This window comes from Convolutriloba macropyga, chromosome 11, assembly GCF_964194025.1.
Source record: "Convolutriloba macropyga chromosome 11, txConMacr16.3, whole genome shotgun sequence".
Taxonomy (NCBI): domain Eukaryota; kingdom Metazoa; phylum Xenacoelomorpha; order Acoela; family Convolutidae; genus Convolutriloba; species Convolutriloba macropyga.
In genome coordinates this window covers 9,123,517-9,147,407 of record NC_134478.1, presented here as the reverse complement: position 1 = coordinate 9,147,407, position 23,891 = coordinate 9,123,517, and the positions used below count along the sequence as shown (strand labels likewise).

The following is a 23,891-nucleotide window of genomic DNA, read 5'->3' as shown; positions in this document are numbered from 1 at the left end:
TACAATAATTGCTTCTCATTCCAGAACAATCAATCAACTTATCAAAATCGAGCAGCACACGGAAGTGTGATCATGAACTCTTTCGAAATTATGTCTGGTCTTCGAAGTCTTTTCAATGGGAAAAGTGTGTTGATCTGGGATACAAACTTGGTTTACGTTTAGAATTTTAGGCAAGATTTAGAAAACTGTTTCATTTTTGGCTGTTTAATAAAATAATAGAGTAGCCGAAAACAATCCAATTTGACCTGATTTTGTTTCTCTGAAGAGCCCGTGAAGCTCATTACTCGCCAGGGCTTCAATTAAACGTACTTCTTTTCTTTGTTTCAACATCAGGTGAGGTCAAGCAAATCACAATTTAAGCAAATTTGGTTTTTATAAACTTGACGTTGAATAATTCATGGTTTTCATCACTTTTTCTGATAAAATCAAACACCGTCTTTTTTGTCCTGCGAACAGGGATTTTACGAATATGGATACATTTGTTAAGCTTTAACAATCAATCTTCTTGTTGGCGATTTATCACTTTAAAATACAATGGACTGTTTGAGCGCCTCGTGCATTGGGCGACATCATTGAGCAAATATTCCCCCTCGTGCGTAACATATCTTTAAAACAAATAGTGGCGAGATGCAATAATTTCGGAAACAAATCCTCTCTCTATGTGCACCCCATAGATTGGTATCCTTAGCAATCAACAAAACATCAAAGTGAGGTATTGCTGGAACAGAACCCCCTGAGCCAATTAATCAACTGATAACTACGGCAGAAGTTGAGCATTGAATCTCTGTAACCGCTTAAAATATCAATTAGGTTGCGCCTTCTAATTCTGAGTTCAAAACTGAAAAAGAGGCAATGGACTGTCGTAAACAAAACCAGTGGCCCAGTGAACTTGATCCGTACTTATACTACTATATGATAAAATAGCGATTGCTGGAAGAAGGCAGAAAAGAAAGAGAGCAAGAGAGTGTCGAGAAAGGCAGGAAAACGATTTTATTGGTCTTGAGAATAACGTTCTCATTTTTGTATTACTTTTTTCATTCAGTAATTGATACCACACTTTCTCAGAGTTCGTCTAAGAAACTGGACAGTACTGGACTGACACCAGCATCTGTTGCATTCCAGCCTATTGCGATAACAAATACTTCAACTGGCATTGCGCTCTCTAATTTGGGCATCGCCTATGGCCTGTTCTCTTGATGTTTTTTTGTTTTGCTCCACAAGACGTATACTTTACTAGGAAAAGGGGGAGTCTTTCTCATAGCCCCCCTTCCCCAGCTGAGTGATAAGGTAACCTATAGCCCCACCTCAATCATGCTAAATATACCATAATGGCTGTGATTTCTTGGGGGCTATAATGGGAAAGACTCATTTTTCTATTAAAGTATACTTTTTAGAATGTTAGAATTTCGATCAAACTATAGTCTTAAACTTAGTGAGAATTAGAAAGAAAGTTTGACTTACCAGATTAGAAAGACAAGCAATTTGATTTTGATCAAAGAAATTATATAAATGAATTGTCAAGAAATGGTGCTGAGAATCAATATTCGGTTCAAATTGGTGAATCTAGATAACTATTATTAGAGTTAGATTAATTGATGTAAAATCTTCCCAGCACGTATTAAATGATGATGATATCTCCGGAAGTGTGAATGAATTCTTAGAAAAGTGCAAATGCATTCCATTTATGGTTCCCTTTGCGACTGATTTGCAGAAGCAAACCATATTGGGTAACCCTTGCGACCCCCACTATAAATCACGGTGCTAAGATTAGTTTTGTATCTTGACTTTTTCACACTGATAATGGGTATATATACAGCTGATTTTTGAGTCCTTTTTCATCCCCAAATTCAAATCACCATCTTGATCTTATAATCAGATCTCTCCTGTAAATCTCTAAATTCTACTGTAAAATATCATTTTGTTATTCTCTCATTTTTTGAGAAATTAATTCTTTTACTTAGTTAAAAACGCTTTTTATTCCGCTTGCGAAAGTCCATAACCCAACAGGTTATGGGCCCAGCAATTTTTTAAGTCATAAAATTAATTTCCAAAACAAAACTAATTTGTTGTTGACAGTCATAATCCTTTTCTGCTTAGTACCTTTTCTTTTCACAACTGTTTTGCCTGCTCAAACTTCAATGGATCAACAGACAGTGAAGCTGCTGGCCTACACAGGAAAGGCACAGGACTTTCCAATCTGGAGCACAAGATTTGTGGCGATGATGCAGACGAAGGGACTCTACAAATCACTACTGGGGACAGAGGAGCAACCCAATGAGCCTGCGCCACTGGCCAATGGGGCAACCAATGATGAAAAGAAGAACCACAAGGTGCTGAAGGATGCATATGAGAAGGAAGTTGCAGACATCAAGGAGAAACGGAACAATGTGTGGTGCCATCTGGCACTGACTCTAGATGCAACAACACTCATGCTGATGAGACATGACTGTGTGGGAGATGACGGCATTGGAGATGGAGCAAAGGCTTGGAAGCTTTTGCAAGAGAGATTTCAGAGTGTGGAGACGCCGACAGTGGTGACTTTAGTTGCACAGCTTGCTCGACTGCAGCTCGAGGATTCTGAGGATTTGGACAGCTTCTTCATCAGAGGACAGGAGTTGCTCACAAGGCTACAAGAAGCAGGGGAAGCAGTCTCAGAGACCCTCTTCAACGCCTTGGTCCTCAATGGTCTGCCAATGAGGTATGAAAGTTTTATTATACAGGAAAGCTTCAACCCGGCAACGAACTTCACAGAGTTGAGGAAAAGGCTGCAGAACTTTCATGAGAGCACGGTGCAGAGACACAAGGGACAAAGTGGTTCAGTGGCACTGGCAGTGAAGCGTGACTTCAAGAAGGGACCCAAGAAAGGAAACTGCTTTGTGTGTGGGATCCCTGGACACTTTGCCAAGGACTGCAGGAGGAAGGAGACAGCACAATGCAGCAAGTGTGGTGAGAAGGGTCACCTAGACAGGGCATGCAAGAGACAAAGAGATGGAGGCAAACATGAGTCAGTGGTAATGGGTCCAACATTGGCTACACCAGACGAGGAATGCTGGGCAGCTCTTACCCTGTGGAAGACAGCAGGCATGCTAGTGGACAGTGGTTGTACAGATCACATAGTGACGAACATCGATGCGTTCCTGGACTTTGTGCCCATTCAATCAGTGGTCAGAAATCCCAACGGAGAGGCTTCCAGAGTGGTGGGCAGAGGCTGTGTGAGGATCAGCATACCCTCAAACAAAGGGGAATTCCAATGCGAACTCAAAAATGTTCTGTGTGTGCCGGACTATTCTTCAAACCTCCTATCAGTCTCAAGATGCACGGAGTGGGGACATAGCTTCACCTTCGAGAGAGGAAACAGCTGCATGAAACTCCAGAAGCGAACTCGGGTAAAACTAACACAAGAAAATAATTTGTTTTACTTACCCTGCAGCGTTCTAGAATTCAAGATGAGTTCCAACAGCGTGAAACTTGACAGTGCAAGGAAGTGGCACAGACAATTGGGTCATTTGAATCAAGCAGATGTGGTCAGGAATGCACCAGAGACAGTGGGGGAACTCGATGATGTATGCAATGTGTGTGCATTGGCCAAGATCACAAAGACTCCAGTACCAAGAGTGGCAGAGACCCAAGCAGAAGAGAAGCTGGAGAGGGTGTTCACAGACGTGATGGGACCTTTCAGAGTAGAGTCACTGTCAGGGTTCCGGTTCTGCATTGTGTTTGCAGACCAGTACACGAAGTTTGTGTTTGTGGACTTGCTTAAGGCAAAGAGTGAAGCACTGGCCAGCCTGAAGAAATTTGTTCTCAGTGTGGGGACGCCCAAGAAGCTGAGGCAAGACAATGCGAAGGAGTTTCTCTCAGAGCAGTTCGAGACGTACTGCTTAGATGCAGGCATTCTACAGGAGAAGACCATACCAGAGACGCCACAACAGAATGGGTTAGCTGAGAGGTGCAACAGGACACTGCTGGAGATGGCAAGATGTTTGCTCATTGACTCAGGACTTCCAAAGATGATGTGGGGAGCAGCAATTCTTCACGCAGCAAGGATCAGAAACTTGGTTGTGAGACGAGGAGAAGAAAAATGCCCAGCAGAGCTGATGAGAGGTATAAAACCTAAGCTTCCAATTAGTAAATTATCTATTTTTGGTTGCACAGTCTTCATGAGGAAGAGGGACAGAGAAGTCAACAAACTTGAACCCAAGGCACTGGAAGGAAAGTTTATGGGTTACACTGAAGGAGAAAACGGATACCTGGTGTACATACCCAACACACGCAAGGTGATGGCAGTTCGAGATGTGATCATCAAGGAGTCTGAAGTGGGCTCAATCCCTGACAACAAAGAAACGGCGGACCTACTAGATGATGGGTCGGAACTGGGAATCTGGCACCCAGATGATGGTCATCAAGACGATGACAACAGAGAACGACAGGACACATCTACTGCAATAAAGGAGGAGTGGCATGACGCAGGGAGAGTGAATACACAAGAAACAACACCGAGACAAGAGGCCTCGGATGTTGAAGAAACAGCACTAGATGAAGGATCTAATGCAACAAGAGGGAGTCACAGAGACTCAGAGTCACTAGAAGACAGTGACACAGAAGACTTCTCACAGTTAGAGACAGTTGGCTTCAATGAAGATGCACTGGAACACGCGGACAGAGCAGAGCCCAGACGAGGGACACGAGCAAGGAATGTTCCGCAATTTTTTGGAGAAGTCAGGACCCATCTTGCTGTGACTGAGGGCGACTATGTGGAACCCAAAACGGTCTACGAAGCCAAGCAAGGTGACGATTGGGACCAGTGGCACCGGGCAATGAAGGACGAGGTCAAGGCACTCCAAGACAACGAGACTTGGAACCTAGTGAGACCACCCACAGACAGGGACGTCATACCGGGCAAATGGGTTTACAAAGTGAAATTGGGACCCAGTGGTCAAGTGGACAAATACAAAGCGCGCTATGTGGCGAAAGGCTTCAAACAAGTGGAAGGACTGGACTACTTTGAGACTTTTGCGCCTACCTGTAAGCCAGAGACATTCAGGATTCTACTTCAGCTATCAGCGAAGCGGGGCCATGTGATGCACCAATTTGATGTCAAGACTGCTTTCCTGCACTCACCAATCGAGGAAGAAGTGTATCTGGAACAGCCACAGGAGTTTGTAAAACGCGGATCAGATGGGGAGAAGTTAGTATGTCGACTAAATAAATCAATTTATGGTTTGAAACAGGCTGCTAACAACTGGTACAAAGAGCTGGCAAACTTCCTACTGAGACAGGGGTTCACCAGAAGCAGGAACGATCACTGCTTGTTCGCAAGATCAGAAGCAGAGGATCACACCTTCATCTTGGTCTGGGTTGACGACATCATAGTAGCATCAAGAAGTATGACAGTGGTCTCTGATGTCAAGAAGGCACTAGAAGCAAGCTTTCACATGGAAGACAGAGGGAGACTACACTGGTTTCTGGGTCTAAGAATCAGACGAGAAGAGAGCAAAGTCACAGTCGACCAAGAACGCTATATAGAAACAATGCTTGAGCGGTTTCAAATGGATCAATGCAAACCCTCAAGAACTCCAGCTGATTTGAATTTGAAACTTCAGACAGCACAGAACGGAGACGAAGAAGTGGACCAGAGGATCTACAGAAGCTTGGTTGGATCACTTCTGTATCTGGCCAAACAGACGAGGCCAGACATCATGTTCACAGTCAACATTCTGTCCAGACACATGAATGCACCTACCAATCAACACTGGATGTGCGGAAAAAGACTTCTGCGATATCTTCAAGGTTCAAAAGGTTTAAAACTTACTTACACAAAAGAGGCTAGTTATGATTTAGTGGGGGAAAGTGATGCAGACTGGTCTGGAGACGTGAACGACAGAAAATCAACAACGGGCTATTAGTTCAAGCTCAACGGACGTGGCGCAGCACTCAGCTGGGGTGTCAAGAAGCAGGCCACAGTTGCTCTTTCTTCATCAGAAGCAGAATATCAGGGCATGGCAGCAGTAGTTCAGGAAACACTTTACCTGAAACAACTTCTAGAGGATTTTGGCATCCAACAGAAACGTCCAATCGCAATTGGAGAAGACAACCAAAGTTGTATCAGACTCTGCCAAAACCCAGTCATGCACAAAAGGAGCAAGCACATCGAAACAAAGTTTCACTTCATCCGGGACAAAACGGAGGATGGGACTATTTCAATTCATTACGTTCCTACAGACAAAATGGCAGCGGACATCTTCACAAAGTCCTTACCCGTTTCGAAAGTGGAAACATTCAGAGCAGTTTTGATGGGAACAGACTCTACGCAATCAGCTCAAGTCTGAGTGGGGGTGTTAAAATTTCGATCAAACTATAGTCTTAAACTTAGTGAGAATTAGAAAGAAAGTTTGACTTACCAGATTAGAAAGACAAGCAATTTGATTTTGATCAAAGAAATTATATAAATGAATCGTCAAGAAATGGTGCTGAGAATCAATATTCGGTTCAAATTGGTGAATCTAGATAACTATTATTAGAGTTAGATTAATTGATGTAAAATCTTCCCAGCACGTATTAAATGATGATGATATCTCCGGAAGTGTGAATGAATTCTTAGAAAAGTGCAAATGCATTCCATTTATGGTTCCCTTTGCGACTGATTTGCAGAAGCAAACCATATTGGGTAACCCTTGCGACCCCCACTATAAATCACGGTGCTAAGATTAGTTTTGTATCTTGACTTTTTCACACTGATAATGGGTATATATACAGCTGATTTTTTTTAGTCCTTTTTCATCCCCAAATTCAAATCACCATCTTGATCTTATAATCAGATCTCTCCTGTAAATCTCTAAATTCTACTGTAAAATATCATTTTGTTATTCTCTCATTTTTTGAGAAATTAATTCCTTTACTTAGTTAAAAACGCTTTTTATTCCGCTTGCGAAAGTCCATAACCCAACACTAAATATACCATAATGGCTGTGATTTCTTGGGGGCTATAATGGGAAAGACTCTTTTTTCTATTAAAGTATACTTTTTACAAGTAGATCGTCTTGTCAAGCTAAAGTCTAGTTTATCTTGTGCTGTATTTACAACAAGTTCTTCTATATTAAGCACCTCATCAAGAACAAGATCTATTTAATTTACTCTTTAGTTTTTTTTAAATTAAACCAAAGTCCAGTTTATTTTTGTGAATTTGGGCAGTTGTTCGTTCAGTCCTGGTTCCTCGAGACCCTTGTGGTAGCTTGGAAGGATGACCTCATCTTTGTCTCGGGTGAGAACTGCTCCAAATGCCCCGAATGTTCCGTACGTCATAATGACAACATCTGCCAGAGAGATTATTGCCAAGTCAACACCTGTAATTTATTGTTTGGAATCAAAAACGATGACAAAATTTATTTTGGGAGTTAATCTATGATAAGTTTCTATGGTGAGTTTGCATATGCCGGTGCTATCTTACGTGAAAGAGATACAGGCAATTTGTGCCAGTGATTGACTTCGTTTTATTGCATTCAGGAAAAATGCGCAGAAATCTGCTAAAAAACAAAGATCCTTGTGTAATTATTCACTGAGAAGAAAGAACGTACTAAAATCCTTGTGTAGTTAAGTGCTGAAATTTTGTCATTTTTAAATGTTAAATGTCGAATGTCAAATGTTAAATACAGTATGATACCAAAAAATTACGTACACGTAGATAATTTTTAAAAAGCGCCACAAACATCAAATAAAACAATACATTGAGTTCAAATCAAGTCCCTAGTAACAAATCATTACGTTTTTAGCTATATAAATATCTACTAGACGGTTCACACAAATTGATAACAACATGTGAGTCGAACTTTCAACGGTTTTTCTGACAAAGTTTCCCAAAGACTGTCTGTTTTCCTAACTCTTTCTTTGAATTTTAACATAAACGTTCAACTGGAATCAGATGGGGACTATTTGATGGACATTCCAATACTTGCCGCTCCTTCTCTTTGAAGACACTGAATTGGCACAAAATCGTGATCTTCTTGAATATGGCACAAAAACGTGATCTTTGTGATTTAGGCACAAAAACGTCGTCTTCTTGAATATTAAGGTCTTGGAACTAAAATTTTTATCGTAATTTTAAAAAATTTTCGAGTAAGCCTCAACTTTTGTCTTGTTTGAACATCTAACATATAGCTTTCGCCCATCAGTTTGTATTGTACCCTAATACGTCAGCGATTGCTTTGTTTTTTTTTTTCAAATTAGACATCGCAACAGCTTATCAAAAAGTAAGAACACAAAGCAGCCTAACGATGTTTTCTGTGAAAACAGAGAAAACGAGAAAAAAAACTCATTTAAATTTTTAAAATTTCACGCCTTTATTTACGTTTTAGAGCAGATAAATTGCTCTAATCAAAAATAACGATATAGGAGCACAAATTTTTCGTGCTATACGTAGCTCTTTGGTACCATAGTGTATGGTAAAACTTTTTAATTTGAAATCTATGATTGCATTCAATTCTTTCTACTTTTTTCAACATAATAGATTGGCAGCATTATTGGGGTATGAATGGTTCTCTAACTGCTTTGAATTCAAGCAAGGAAAGCATTGAAAAGAAACCGCCAAACACTCATAATAAATTGAATTGGCTATTGAAGAGAGTTTTAAAAAAAAGTCACCAGAAAATTTTTAAAAAGTGATAATCAATCGAAAATGGCAAAGAAAAGCGCCCTTAGATTTTTCAAGCGTAAATTTTGAAGTTTTAGCTGTCTTTTCATCTTTGCTTATTAGCTTAAATAACTCCTAAGCAACAGATGTAAGGATTTACGTATGACTTGAAACTGATAATGGAAATAATTTCATTATCAACGGATTCAAAAATTATATATAAATTATTCATAAATTCACGAAAAATCTTGAGTTGCAGGTCACATGACATGACAAAATTTGTGTCAAAAAAGGGCGTAAAATGTTAAAAATCAATTGTTCTATGCTTCATCAGCTTTTCCTCTGCTAGGTTGTCCAATCAACGGAAGTTTTTTGTGAGGTTTCAAGAATTTTTGACTGTTTCCTCAATTGTGGAATGATCTTAATATGAAAGATTTTTTTAGATAAATTTTTAAATTTATTTTAACCCAAACAATCTGGGTTAAACTGTTCCAAATAAAAAGATGTTCAGCAACCCGACTATTTGAAAACCAAAGTTTCATGGTGTGGCTAACTGTCTCAGGTGGAGTAATGGTTGATGTGAAGTTGCATTTTTGAAAGAGAATAGGAATTAGTTTTGTCTCAATAATCTTTATTTTGCAATACCTCCGCTGCCGTAACAAAACTCTAGCCGTCATTTGTGAGAGATAAAATTGAACATTTTTTCAGAGAAAGAAATAGTTTTATGAGATGGCGATTATTGCGCCCCTTTATTTTGTTTTTGTGTTCATCAGACAAACATTTGATTCCTTTAATCTACTTGGCGGCCCTACCGACGTTTTTAGCAAATGTTTTTGACGCCTCTAGGCTAGTTTAATTGCTTCCCAAAAATTTTTTGTTGGCATATAAAACATTTTATTGAGCATCATAACAAGAAAAAAATGGGATTCGATTTTGAAAAAAGAAACCATTTATTTTGTAACAAATCAACACCTGACTTTATTATTTTTAATAAAAAACAATCACATTCATTCCAGTTTTCTATCTTTGCCTCATTCAATCCATTTCGGCGTCATGAGTAATGGTTTAAGTTTTTAAGTTTTTCTCTTACGAACTGGTGGCTATTTTTCGTTTAAGAGTGGAGACATTGCTGTTTGCATTGATTATAAATTTTTTCGAAGCCATTGTTTTAGATTTATTGCAAAAAATTTTTTTCTGTAAATTCTTTTGTCAGATGTTGAGTTTCGAATAAAATTGGATAAGATAACCATCTCTAATGTTGGAAAAAAATTGGCAGGATTTTCAAAAGCCGATGTTTTAGATAGAATTGCCATATTTTTGTAATGTTTTTGTTGGATGTTGAGTATGAAGAAAATTAGCTTAGATAAAAAAAATCTCTAATGATGGAAAAATTGAGAATATTGGTTTTTATCTTCCAAAAAACCAATCAGCTGATACATTTTGACAATTCAAGGATACCACTAGCTCATATGTGTTCTATCACTGTTGTTGAATCCTTGAACTGAACGGGACATTGTCGTTTCAATGGTCGTTTTGAGATGTAGATTATTCTCAAATCTGCCCTCTGGTTTATCAATATAGTACTCATTGTTCTTGTGTGTTTTCCACTAACACGTTTTTCCTTTACCCCATGATAAAAATGGTTATCTGACAGGTCGCAAAAATTCCTGTACGAAGAACAGTGGATGTCAATATCACTTGTTTGCATGTATGAAGAACAATGACACATACTTATACAGTGATGATGATTCATTTTTTACCGCGTAAAAGATGAGACTCACCTTTTAAGCACTTGAGAACCGGCTGTCATTGGCTCTGAGATCCCGTCAATATTTCGTGTAGTTTTTATCACACCCGACAATCCCCCCCAAACAACCCCCAGCTGCGTTTCTGAGTTTTAAAAGATCAGTATAATTTTGCACGATCGAGACGCTTTGGAATGGTTGCTTTCTAGCATGGAATACAGAGCAGATCCAGGAAACTATAACTACATGGAATGTGCAACTTACCAAGAGCTTCTTTGTCGTTTGGCTCCAACGTCTGTCGCTTTTTGGATACCTGTACAACCCGGAACTGACTGAAGAACTTAGTGTGTCCTTTCAAGTAGTTACCGATGTCTTTGTCAGTGTTTCCCAGCACGAAAAAGACCGCATTCTAAAAAGCATAATTTTTTCATTACAAAAACCTGATCGTTCACATTATCCCTTAATAGCCCGCCCCGTTATGGTATGCTTAACTGATTGGGGGGCATATATTGCATGACCAAGGTAGAATCACCCAATGCTGAGTGGGACCTTGGTAATTGAGCACGCGCTCGCTTATAAAAGAATTTCCATCTAGACACGTAACTTACAAATTGTTGTAAAACTTAAGACTGCGGTGAGAAATAGCCATTGCTTCTTAAAAATAAAAACAAAAGATTAGAAAAAACTGAACTGTTGTTTCTACTCTTTTCTGAATAACTGTGCGAAAAATTGATCGCAAAATATATCAGCGGTTATTAAAAAGTTTAAAAAGGTTGTACCATTTTTTATTTTGGAGGAAACCTCACTGCACAATAAATGGCACCGAATTGTTTCACGTGAAACTTGTCAAAGAAAAAGAACAGCATTGTAGAATCACAGATTTTTGTCATTTAAATAAGGTGATTTATAGAGACAGTATACATTATGGCCCAAAATTGTTGTCCAAGCGCATAAAGCCAATCTGTCGACCGCAGCACTAACTTGTCCGGCGCATAATAATTATTATTGTTTATTTGCCTTATCAACAACCCGGAAACCTCTCGCGATAAATAATGTCAATATAAAATATTTCTCATAAAATTCAGCCACTTTTCGTGCAACTTTTTAAACAGAAAATTGTGAAAGAAAAAGGAGAAAAAGTTGGAATGTATGAAACATCACGCACTTTGTATCGTGAAGCTGCGTATTTAAATGCCTCTTGAAGGTAGTTTGTTTCATTTGCAATACTGGGACCGAAATTACGAAACTTCAGGAATTCGTCATAGTTTCCACCTCTGATGTGAACAACGACACATGTGCACTTTGACTCTTTCAGTGGAACCTTTCTTAGGACTTCTTCCTGTCTTTCTGCAATCGTAGGGCAATGGTTCTCAACTCGAAGCAAGTTGAAAGCGGCGGTTGCTTTTGCGAAGGTTGAAATTTTGAAGTAAATTTGATTACGAAAGTCGTTAAGGTAGCCTAAAATGATATTGAAACTCGCACATGCTAGTTTTAAAAAGCAACATCACTGCAGTTTCAGGTTTTACGATCCCGGATTTTGCATTTCCACTGCCAGATTTGAGGTGCCTTTTTCAAGCAAATTTGTATAAATTCAGTGAAGCCACTTTCCTACAAGTTACCTATATGTTGCGCAGAATAGACCCCCCTCCAAATGCCAGGACAAAATACCCAATGCCAAAATACCCAATATGACAAAATACCCAAAATATAACAAATATTTTATCCTAATGCTGAAAATATTAGAACGGTTATTCAGCATAATATTTAGTTAGTGCATTTGGCCATGCCTCAGCGGCCCGTGGAACTTGATATGAAACTATCACAACCGAAAACGCGAGTAAACCATGAGCTTAATTAAGAGAAAACATGCTTCTAATACCGAGTGCTAATTTGCAATCAGATTATTTAACGAAAATTTCAAATGGAATAAATTGGGTATAATGGCACATTGGGTTTTTTGGCATTGCGTGTTTTGTCATACTTCATGCATCATATAACCTATACCCCCCAACCATGCTAATTAAGCCATGATGGAGGCCATAGTTTTTGTTTGGGGGGAGGAGACTGTTAAAGGAGATTGAAAAATTAATGTTTATGTACACTGCAAAATCTAACATCAATTTTTGAAAACCAAAACAGTAGGAATATTCAAGACAAAATGCCGTTTCGTTGTTTCGTTGGCACAGTATATTAAAAATATTTAAAAAATATCAATAGTTTTGTTAATTAAAAGAATTCTCGCCACACCGTTTTTTGTCACTCCCTTTTCCCACTCTCTCTGTCCAGCGACTAACTTGTCTTATTTATAAAACTTGTCGTTTGTTAGCTTTTATTAACATTGAAGAAATTGTGCGTCGATTTCTACTTGATCTTTTTCTACAGCAATCGTGTTATCTTTTCTATGTATACTTATTTTTTTATAAATAAATGACAAGAACGAACAACAAATTCTATTCTTCAATTTTTATTTCAGATAAATTGTCGAATTTTTAACGTAATCAGAAAGTAGTTAATAAAATCGTCTCAAAAACTCTGAAATCAAATGTGTATTAGTTGCTGTCTTTTCGTTGTACAAAAGTATCATTCGGTTAGTACGTTTTTGTAAAACATGAAAGTTTTGAAAATTCCTTCGGATTCTATAAAATTTCTCAAAAGATTAGAATTTAAAATTTCTTATCCACATGTCTGGCCATATCATTGCTTGAAAAATTTTGGCAAAAAAACTTAAATTGACTTTTGCTGCAAACGTAGATTGTACATGTAGATTATATAAGTAGGTTGTATATGCTTGTACATCTTTTACTGCTGCGGCGAGATATCTGCCATTATTATCATTGGAATGCAGCCTGTTTGTAACAGTAAAGATTATAAATAATAGTAATTGTGGTTCCTGTGTTATCGCCGTGAACAGCATTAGGCCTACAGTAGCCTGTTCTCAGCTGTCCTATTTCTTATTATTCCCTACATTTCAGACCGTTCTTTTTATGAGCAGCATTGTTCTTCTTTTTGGTGACTATGACCACTTTTTTGCGTCTGAAATGTTCACATGGTACCATCATTGCAGCCAACATTGGTCAGGCCATGCAGACCTGAAGCTATGGTTAAGTAGGAGACCATTTTTACACCGACAGCTTCACGGAGGCAGGGGATTGATTTCTCAATCACTGGCGTGTGCATCACACACCCTAGCGCTCGGTTATCACGCCACTAATCATCGCACACTTTTAACAAACTCATTGATGGTTTTAGTTTTGACCTGAGTTGTGCTCATCATGCAAAGTTCTTAGCATTCATACTAGGTCATATAAGATTTGTATGAACTCTTGGTAGTCATACAAGGGACAAATATGATTTCCTAGAAATCATACAGGGATCAAAGAAAAAAAATTGGCAGACTAAAAACTGTATAATTTTCTATTGAATTTAAAAAAATTTATTGGAAATCATACAAGGTCATATATGACATATTAAGCATTGACTGGTGCCACAAATTTGCGTATAATGTAGTCAGAAGACCTATTAAATTTTTGTATTGCATTTTCAATTCACATTTGGTTCTTTATGTGCGGTAAAAGAATAACTTTGGAATTTGAACACATTCACAAAACAAAGTTGATGTTATATGCAATTTTTTTAATGTTTCATATATATGCGCATTTATAGGTATTAACAGGCTCCAGACAACATCAAAACTTTAATTATCTATTTGTACTTAATGTTTTATTTTGGTGCCCAATTTGCAAATGATATTGAACGTTAGGGTCCTTTGGCAGATCAAAAATTGATGCCTGGGAATCACAAAGCTTATGCCTTACCGAATAAAATTTAAAAAGAAAACATAAATGGCAAAAAATGAAAAACAGACGTATGATTCTTGGTAATCATACAAAGATCATGTATTATTTTTTAGTAGTCACAGAAGGTTAACTAGGAAATACGTTATGTTTTGTGTGACATCATATATGAACCTTAAATGACTACTAAGAAGTGATGACCCGGGAAGGTGATGCAAGCATCAATGACATCGGATCTTTTTTTATGGTTCTGTAACCATAGCTCAAATCAACCAGTCATCATTTTTTTTTCAATTTACGGAAATCAAAATTTATAAGAAGAGGAAAGAAAGATATCAAAGATATGCTTACCATCAAAAAGCCACGGTATAAATTGAGGCCATCGAGGCAGATGAACAATTTTCCCTCTGAGGTCTGAGGGAACTTCTCCTATAGATTTCAGACCTTTTCCCCACAATTTATCCGTGTCTGTGCGCACTATTGTCTTGCCCCGCAAAGTTAAACTGCAACCTAAAAACACCAAAAAATATGATTTATGGCAAAACTTTTTCGAGGGCATGGCTGATCATAGAAAATTTTGTAAGGGAGTGAAAAAATAGAGAGTATATGACAAATTTCAACTCACAAGCCTGGGATGAATAATGTTGACAATCATACAAAGATCGTATATAGGTCCGTATATAACACTTCTTAGTAAGATCTTGCAATGTTTAGTAAGAATCATATATGATTTCTTTATGATTACTAAGAACAGCATATGATCATTTTATGACTAGTAACAATTGAATGACAATAAGATTTCAATTTTGAGCTGGTCAAATATAATGGAAAGATCATTTTTTGAAACTTTTTTAAGAAAGCTCTCTTTGCCCCCCCCATTTTTGAGACCTTCCAGGCTTTTTTGGTTTCTTTCGCATATGTTTTTTATTCTAATTTTGCAAAATATGACCTAATACGACACTAGAATTAATATCGCAAGATCTTGTTGGAAAATCTTTTAAGATGTCCGAAATCGACTCGGATGCTTACCTGTCATTCTTACAATGCAGAACGAGGTCCCATCTGCGCGACAAATTTGATCAACGTCAAATGCATTTTTAAGAACAGATTTCTGTCTCTGATCCAGCACCAATTTCAACCCAAAATGTCTGTAAATAGCCAGCTCAATAGCCAGAACTCCCAACTGGTTGCCAATAGCTGCCGGACAGTCCGAGAACGAATATCCCTTTTGATTCACATAGTTTTGGAATCGCGTGCAGTTTAAGTTTGAATGCGATGATTTCATATCTGTGAAGCCATTTTGCAGCACTTTTGAGGCATCTTGTAGCTGAGCTTGATCGACAAGGCTATTGTTTTGCTTAGTCCGAAAATAATTATGAGTGGACATTTTTCTTATAACAATAAGAAATTTTACGAAACTCGCTGAAATATTCCGGCGAATGATCTCAACAGCCAACCAAATGAAAATTGGCACATCTTGCCAATTATGACAAGCCATATCTTGACCTTCTTCACTCAACTTGTGATTACTTAACAAGATCTTGTTAAGCTAATTTTTTTCTTACAAAAATCTTGACATGTCTTGATAATTTTTTCTTAATAAAGTTTCCTGGTAAAAATTTATTGGACATTTGCATATATCGTGACAAATTCTTGCTAAGAATTGTGTCAAAATCTTAATTCGATAGTTTTCAGTTTAACTTCAAATGGTAAGCACACTCCATTATTGAAATAAGCTACGCGAAAGAGTCGTGAAATTTCAAAAATAAATTCATTGACAGCAACGCCAAAATTCGGCTACGTCCATCTCCCATTTGGCTTCCCGTTAGCAATCAGCCAAATAAGAAGTTCATGTACAACCATTAACAATCAAGTTCATTACAACAGCAGTTTCCAGAGTTTGTGAGTTTGAATTTGAATTTGTGACCTTGGCTCTAAACTGTACAATGTTACTGGGGTACGACGCCATTTTAAACACCGTGGAGGGTTTTTACTGGCTATTCCTGATTTCTATTACTTGTCGTTGAGTACTTCTGGCTAGCCGCGTTTGCAGTTGTCATTGGACATTGTTGGGCAGGAAGGTAAGTTTTGTCTGAGAGCGGGAAGAGAGAAAGAATAAGTAAGTAAAAGAGAGAGAGAAAAAAGAGATTTAATTAAGCTAGAACTGGACAAAGAAGGGCTGAGCATCAATCAGCTATTCTAAACAATCAGCAGGTCTAATGTGCTTTTGCAGTTGTTCTTTGAACATTGCCTTTTCTTTTCTATGAGGCGTAAAATTGCTTCAATTTTGTTATTTTGTGCGCGCTTGATGTAGTCTTTTGCCAGTCGTATCTGAATGTTTCTTATAGTAGGTGAGTTAGATTCTTCATGTAGCTTTTGCACGCTATACCATCGAGGTTTCCTTAAGCAGATTCTTAGTGCTCTGTTTTCCGCTTTTTGCATGATAGAGATAACCACTTGCGATTGGTTGAGCTAGCAAGCGTTTGCATATAGACATAAATGCCGGATCCAGGACTTGTACAGCAGACGTAAACTTTCCTGCTCAACATTGAGGTTGCTTAGACGCCACAGCTGGAAGATTCGCTTGTTTGCTCTGGTTGTTATGTCTTTACAATGCTCATTCCTGTTTAGGTGTGGCGTCATGGTTATTCCTAGGAACTTGATGGTTTTCGCTTCTTCAATTTGGTTTCCATTGATGTATAGGCTGAGACTTGTTTGTCTTTTCGAAGGATTTCTGAATAGCTTGTACTTTGTTTTGGCGGGATTTGTTTTGATTTTCAGCCTATCACACCACTTTATAAGTATATTGAGTGAACCTTGGAGTTTGCTTTTTATTAACTGTCTGGACTTTGACCTGTAAAATATGGCTTCCCGTTAGCGATTACTAAATAATTTTGTTCAAGAAAGCGAAAATCAATTTTGTGTACCCTGTGGTAAACCAAAAACTAAACTCCATAATTGCCAATTTGATACAGCAGCTCAGTAATTCGTTGTTGAGAAACAATTTTAAATCGTACTTGTCGGTGGACAATAATTTTTGCATAATCTATGCATTTACAAAGCGCATAAATTATATTTTTTTCGAGTAAGTATATTTTTCTTATGATAGCATAGGCGGGATAGATTTCGGTTAAAAACCCGGAGATAGCTTTCAAAATTCAATTTTGATTTTCATTCCCAAAAAAATCTTATGTAATCTTAACGCTTGAGAAATGAAATTTTGCTTCAAAATAAGCAAAAAAATTCCTAAGACTATAAACGAAATATGGATGGGTGGGTTGATTGTCCAAAAGAAGTTATTTTTAGAGGGTGAAATATATTAATGTGCAATTTAGCGTAAATTTACTTTGCAAAAAATCACTTATGTGTATTAATTGAAAAGTACTGAAATTAGCGCCCATTGACAATTTAGCAACATAAGTTTTTTGTACAGTGGAGTATATGGGAACAAAAATTGCATTTTCGGGTTGATCAGAAATAGTTGTCTCGTACAGCAATCCAATTTTCAGTGAGGACGGGGATTTGTTTGGCACCAAAATTTCCAAAGTTCTTATAATAAACTGTTTCATCCTTTAAGAAAGCTGTTTTTTCTGAACTGAAATTATTGTTCACTTTCAGAATTCTCGAGGGTATAAACTACTTTATAAGGCTGTGGAAAATGATTTAAATTAGTTCAACAACGAGACGTCAAAATTAAGTTCATTTTTAAACACTTTATTGGCGCAAATTAATGAATTCTCGGTTCACAGCGGACCGTTGTTATTTTTATCAGTTCAATTCGAATCAATAATTGAATCATTTTCGCTACTTTCAGCAAAATTTTTTGCATTTCTCCCGTTATCGCTTCCAAGTGTTTGCCGCCAATGATTTACGATCCATACGAAAAGACATAAAAACTGGAACTAATCAAAAACAATGTTCCCGCTCATTGTGTGACAAGTTTTTCCAATTTGGGTGTTTTCTTTTTTTCTTTTTTTTTGATGTTTTCGGTTTTTGACTTACTTTTTGACAGATTGTGAAGCAAATGATTTTAGATTTAGTTGTTTCATTGATTATCTGTTAATTTATCTGTGTTAAATCGCTTTATAAGCCTGTTTTTTTTTCGGAATGATAATAATGACCATTGTGTTATTCATTTTGCGGCACTTTTACGACGCTTTGACTAAAAATAAATAGTTTTTAAAATGATTTTATGGGCACTTAGCATAAAAAACAACGCATCAGCTATGTCAATCAATCAATTTTCTTAGAACTGGTAGCACACCAACTAACGTTTCCCTTTTCCCTACACTAAAACGATTACTTAATCTATTCCTTCCATCTGGGTAAAATTTATGCTTCAAAATTACTTTTGTTAAAATTGGCAAAAATTTCAAGATAAAAAGGTTCTTCGCCAAAAAATTAATATTAAATCTTGGAGAACGCTGGCTAGCTATGATTCGAAGGTTCACTATCATATCACAATTTTTAAACCATTTGTCCACAACTTATTAATTAAATGGTGCAAAATATATTCTGTGCTTTCCGGTAGAGCTCGTTCCCGCTTTGTCGATCAAACCTAAGAGTCTTGTCTCGTTGAAGCTGTTTCTGACGCCTGAGTTACAAAATGAATTGTTAACTTGTCGATTTGTGAATAGAGTAAAGATTAACATGCATAATGAAACTAATAAAAGGATCGTTCGAATTTCTAAGAATCCAGTTGAAAATCTAACAAACTATCCCGCTAAAACACAACCACTCATTTTGAGTTTACTTTTACAGATTATTTATAATAAATAACTCTCATACAAGAGAACTTGTAAAATTATTTTAAAATCGTTTTTGTTTTCGGGCGAGCTTAAAACGGAATAATATATCTTATTTTAAAACAATACAAATTATTAAAATAATATAAACTTTTAATTAAAACAATATAACTTATAATTTATTTTATTTTAAGTAGACTAGTTTAATATTCACTCAGGAATTTCTTGTTGTTTCAATTTTAGATAATGAAATACTGATAATTTAATGTGATGTTAATTTCAGATAATCATAACAACAGATAATCAGTTATGATAATTACAAATGATTTAGGGAAACTGATTGATTTTGCCCGACTCCACCAAATATTTTTTAATTCAGATAATTCTGTAACTATATAAGTGCCTTAATAAATGATTTCAACATTATTTGTACAATCATTTTGAGAAGAAATAGCTTGTGAAATCTTTTAACTAAAGAAGAACTATCTTTCGTCACCAAACATTACTTCTATCAACTGATAAACAAAAAATAGCTTATTCAATTTTCGAAGTCTAGATCAAAATGAAACACAGCTGTAACATGCTGTGAATTGGAACAAAAAGTTGACGTAGTTTAAGGACCTCCCTAATTACATGTGGCGTCTCATTAATTTTTATTTCATACCAACATAACTCGTACAAAATATTGCTCCGCAGATTAAGATCCAACTTATGAGACATAGTTTTAGACATAATTTTTATAGACATAGTTTTGGTAGGCTTCTACTTAATAAGAGGATCACATGATTCCTTATGGGTGGTAAAGAATGTTCTCATATTTGCACTTGACAGCATGAAATGTATCATATCAATATATCTGAAATGACATTGCAGAAATTTCTGAAAAATTTGTGCTATAGCAAGCTGTGGAAACGGCTTTAATTGTTTTTAAAACTCAAATTGAAAAGAACGGAAATTTTTTAATTTTCAGAGAAAAACTGAGTAAAAAAATCTGAGTAATATAACTGACGAGCCTGTAATATGTCAAGTTTTGTAACTCAATTTTTTTTTAAAGAAGAACAGATTTCAGATAGGAAATTTTTACCAACTTAAACCAGTTTAGATCTGAAGTCTTTTCTGTTGTTGTTAGTTTTGATTTTGTTTCTTCATTTAATCGCGTCTTTGTTTTTAAGGACTGTGAATCTGAAACATATTTATCCGCTATTGTCCACAAAAACATATGAGTTGCTGATTGGGAGAAACCTTTTTTTTTATCTAAGAGGATTTTCTCTAGAGTGAAAATAACTAGAGATTGTATAGGTTCATTTTATTCAGTTTACGTAATAACGTTTGCGGTAATGCGTTGTGTTCAATTAAATTTTGTTTTTGTCAATAATATATTCCCAGTGAAACGAAACTTGATAGCCATGATAAGAAACATGATAAAACATGGACAATCTTGCAAAGATCTTGCCATGTTACATGGCAAGAAAACATCAAGATATGTAAGAACTTGTATGATCTTTGCATGGCTATCAAGAAACAAGATCTTGTCAAGATTTCCAAGAAACACTAACCATGACATGGCAAGATATACTAAGTTGTAAAAATTAAAAAGCATCTTAAAACAAGATTTCGCACGAATTCATATGATTAAGCACGATTTATCAAAATTTTTCAAGAATTATCAAGAATTGTCGGAAAATTCAGCTCCCTTTAACCTGTTGTAATTCAGAGTGCTTTGAACTAAATTTCTTGACATAGAACAAATAAAGTTTGGTAGTCGAGTTGTTGGGCAAATGACTGATGAATTTTCATTTAATCTAACAGCTTAACTCAAGCTACTTAAACTTCAGCAATTGAGTCTCAGCCATTGTTTTGTGAGGTGACAGCTTTTGGCGACAACAAAATGGTCTTTTTAAAACTTAATGTCAAAAAAAGAGGAAAATCATTGCTCTGTGGTCACAGTTTCCTATATTACGCTCCAATCAATCTTTCTGCGAAAACTAGTTTTAAGCCAAGCAATTTTAGTGTTATATTTAAGGGGATAACACTAAAACATATCCCAAGCGGCAACATTCACACTATTTCTAGATTATGATGAAGTTTGGACAGAAATTAGAATCAAACTGACTGCAGATTTCAACATTTTTCATAATTTTTTGCTTGCCAAACTTCAAAAGAAGCAAATGAGGGTATTGAATGTTTTATAAGTGCTCTTCACGTGACGCGGGATCTTTATTCAACGCACAATGGAATAAACTTTTTTCTGAATGATCGAAATTACCCCAAAAACAAGTTTATGCAGAAAAACTGATTTTTCTCTGGATTCCCAGTTCATTTTTCCACCACCTCATTCCAGGTTGCTTAGAAACAAAATTTTCTGTGTCAAGAATTATCAAGATATTATCAAGTTACGCCAAGAAAAGTTCTTGACATGTCTTGATAAGATCTTGTCAAGATCTTATCAAGGTGTTCCAAGAAATGTGTGTCTATCAAGATCTTGGCAAGATGTTTCAAGTTTTGCACGAGTTAACAAGATCTTGCATGTCATGGCAAGGTGTATCAAGTTTCCTTTCACTATGTTAAAATTGACATTGGATCCGACAACTTGTGATTTTTACAAACAACCTTCCAATTTTTACCTGGGTTTCCATTTGAATGAAAACCGACAGCAAGAAGGGGCGGGAGTGAAGGGGTGTGAATCTATTACAAAAGCTTATGAGTTTCGTGCAAAAGATGATCAAAATTGTAAGAATTACAGTTTGAAGGTCACATCTATTAGACCATGTAAATTAAATAATTAAATTTTAAGACATTTGCAAGTTTGTTCTGGTCTATTTTTCTCACTTGCTCTTTTTGATGCACTGTATCTATTGAATTCTAAATTTTGATATCGCATAGTTGTCTGTTTGCATCAACAACTTTAAACCTTTATTGTTCCGACCCTCTTGAGGGGGGAGGAACTATATACTCAAATGGTTTTTTTTTGTTCCGTGAATTTTCGCCGCTCGATATATTCATCGTAGAGAGTTGAGACTGGTATCATTAGAAAGCTCGTCCAGCGTAGAATATGGAATTAAAAAGATTTTTTAATTTTCGTTTTCTACAGGGAGTTATCGAGGTTTAAACTTCTGAGAAAAGAAGAGTGAATTCACGTTGTTTTTATTCACATTGTCCGGAATTTTTGCCTAAATTTTCGTCAATTTTGCTAAATTTTGTTATAATTTTTAAGAATAGTGTCATTGATTTTATTTTTGAAGACGAACAAGCATTGTTGATTGTTTTGATTTGATTTTTTTGTTCAAAAAATCTGGATAAACATTTCAAAATTTAGACTTTTTCATCAAAAACAGCACGAAATAAGCTACTTTAGTCCACTTTGATTAAATTTGCCGACAGTACACCCCCAAACAACACTCATACAATCTTTGTAGACTCAAAGGGGGGGCTATTTTGACTTCAGAGTCCGCTGAGAGTGCACTGTAGTTAAAACTTTACCTTTTTTGCTAACTTTACTCGTTGATTATCAAAAATGCAGAATTTATTTTGAGTTTTCAACTAACAAATTATCTATATATACAACATTCGAATAATCAATTGTTCCTAACGGACAACAAGTATTACCGGGGTAGTTTTGGGCCATTCTTGGACTGTTACAATCCAAAAAAAAATGGGTTGTAATTAGTCAGTCTTTTTTTTTAAAAAAAAGACCTTTTTTATAATAAAGAACAGAACATATCGAATCAAAGCTCAGGAGTGATAGGTCCAACCAATTCGATTGCTAAGCAGCTCCAAGCTAATGCTTTTAGTTTTTTAATTGAAAGTTTATGGTCGTTTCTTTTTTTAAAAATAATTGACTTTTCAATAAATAATGGCTTAATTAACTTTTCCTCTATTTTTTTTTTAATTTGTTCAACTTCCAGCTTAGTGTCAGCAAAGAAAGACTGCTTTTTCTTTCTACTGATTTAACATTTATTCTCGGTTGCAGTTGTAAGCTTGAAGTTATTGTTTTCTGGCTTTGATACTACAAGATTTCAGATTTTTGTTTGTTTTGATATTTGCCAGTTTTTCACGTTTTCTAATTTTGTCACATTATCACATTATTTACAGTTCTCATGTCACCTTATTAGCTTTCAAAATAAAACACAATTGAACATATAAAATCTTGAAAGATATACATCATCGTTTTAGCGGCCTCGACTTCTCTTTCTCGAAGAAATCAATTGAATTTTTTAATTTTGTCTCTAACTCTCAATTATTCTTTGTCGTTTCGGTCGTATGAAATTTCCTGTATAGTGATAGCTTTCATTGGCTTTTCATGGAAGAATAGAAGAACCGATATTGTGATATTAGTAGATAGCTGATGGCTTTCATGACTTTGAAAACAATCGTTTTCCAAAATTTAAAAATAAACTTTTTAACTTCGCAATTTTGTTCTTTTTATGTTTCTTTTTTTTTACCTAATCTCGTTAGTTAATTACAGGTCAAATATGACATTACGGGTGTCAAGAGAATAAAAGGAATTGGTGTCCCAAAATCTTTCTTTTAAAGAGTTTGTTATGACCTTACTGGCTTCGACACCGGTTTCTCACAAAAAAAAAGTAAATTAATTTGAATTTGTCATATTTGACGTTCTTTTTGTAGATGCAAGAAATATTCTGGATAAATACAGGTCTCGAGGGCTTCCTTTTCCTGAATAAACGACCCTATTTAAATAGCTCTTTTTGTAATTAATGCCTTTCATGACATTGAATGTAGTTTTGTTTCGAAAAAAATTAAAAGTATTACATACTTTAGCACTTCGCTTTTTTGTCTTCTTGTTACCTAGTCTAACTAAAGAATGGCCACGTACTACGTTATAGTTGTTTGAAAAAGGCGCAATCAAATATATTTTGAGTGCCAAAGTTTGGCTTGACGGTTTTGACAGCGTTTTCTGGCAAGTTTCAATTGAAATTTTGTTTATTCTTTGTTGTTCTTTTTAGCCGCTTTAAAAAATGAATAA

The 23,891-nt window shown here is 36.1% G+C and overlaps 1 protein-coding gene across 1 annotated transcript; it reads right to left on the bottom strand.

Moving 5' to 3' along the window:
* Positions 1–7,149: 7,149 nt before the first annotated feature.
* On the bottom strand, positions 7,150–15,549 carry LOC142349741 (uncharacterized). Its single transcript, XM_075401483.1, has 5 exons — positions 15,192–15,549; positions 14,514–14,672; positions 11,534–11,826; positions 10,633–10,777; positions 7,150–7,340 (listed from the first exon to the last, which is right to left on the bottom strand). Exons 1-5 carry the CDS (start codon positions 15,547–15,549, stop codon positions 7,150–7,152), a joined length of 1,146 nt encoding a protein of 381 aa, XP_075257598.1.
* Between the last annotated feature and the right edge of the window lie 8,342 nt (positions 15,550–23,891).

What these genes read in the sequence shown, in the direction of transcription:
- LOC142349741 (XM_075401483.1), bottom strand. Translation starts at nt 15,549, where the DNA reads ATGTCCACTCATAATTATTTTCGGACTAAGCAAAACAATAGCCTTGTC. An exon ending in CTGCATTGTAAGAATGACAG is followed by an intron (nt 14,673 to 15,191) that starts GTAAGCATCCGA and finishes TGGTGTTTTTAG; the next exon opens with GTTGCAGTTTAACTTTGCGG. An exon ending in TATACCGTGGCTTTTTGATG is followed by an intron (nt 11,827 to 14,513) that starts GTAAGCATATCT and finishes ATATCATTTTAG; the next exon opens with GCTACCTTAACGACTTTCGT.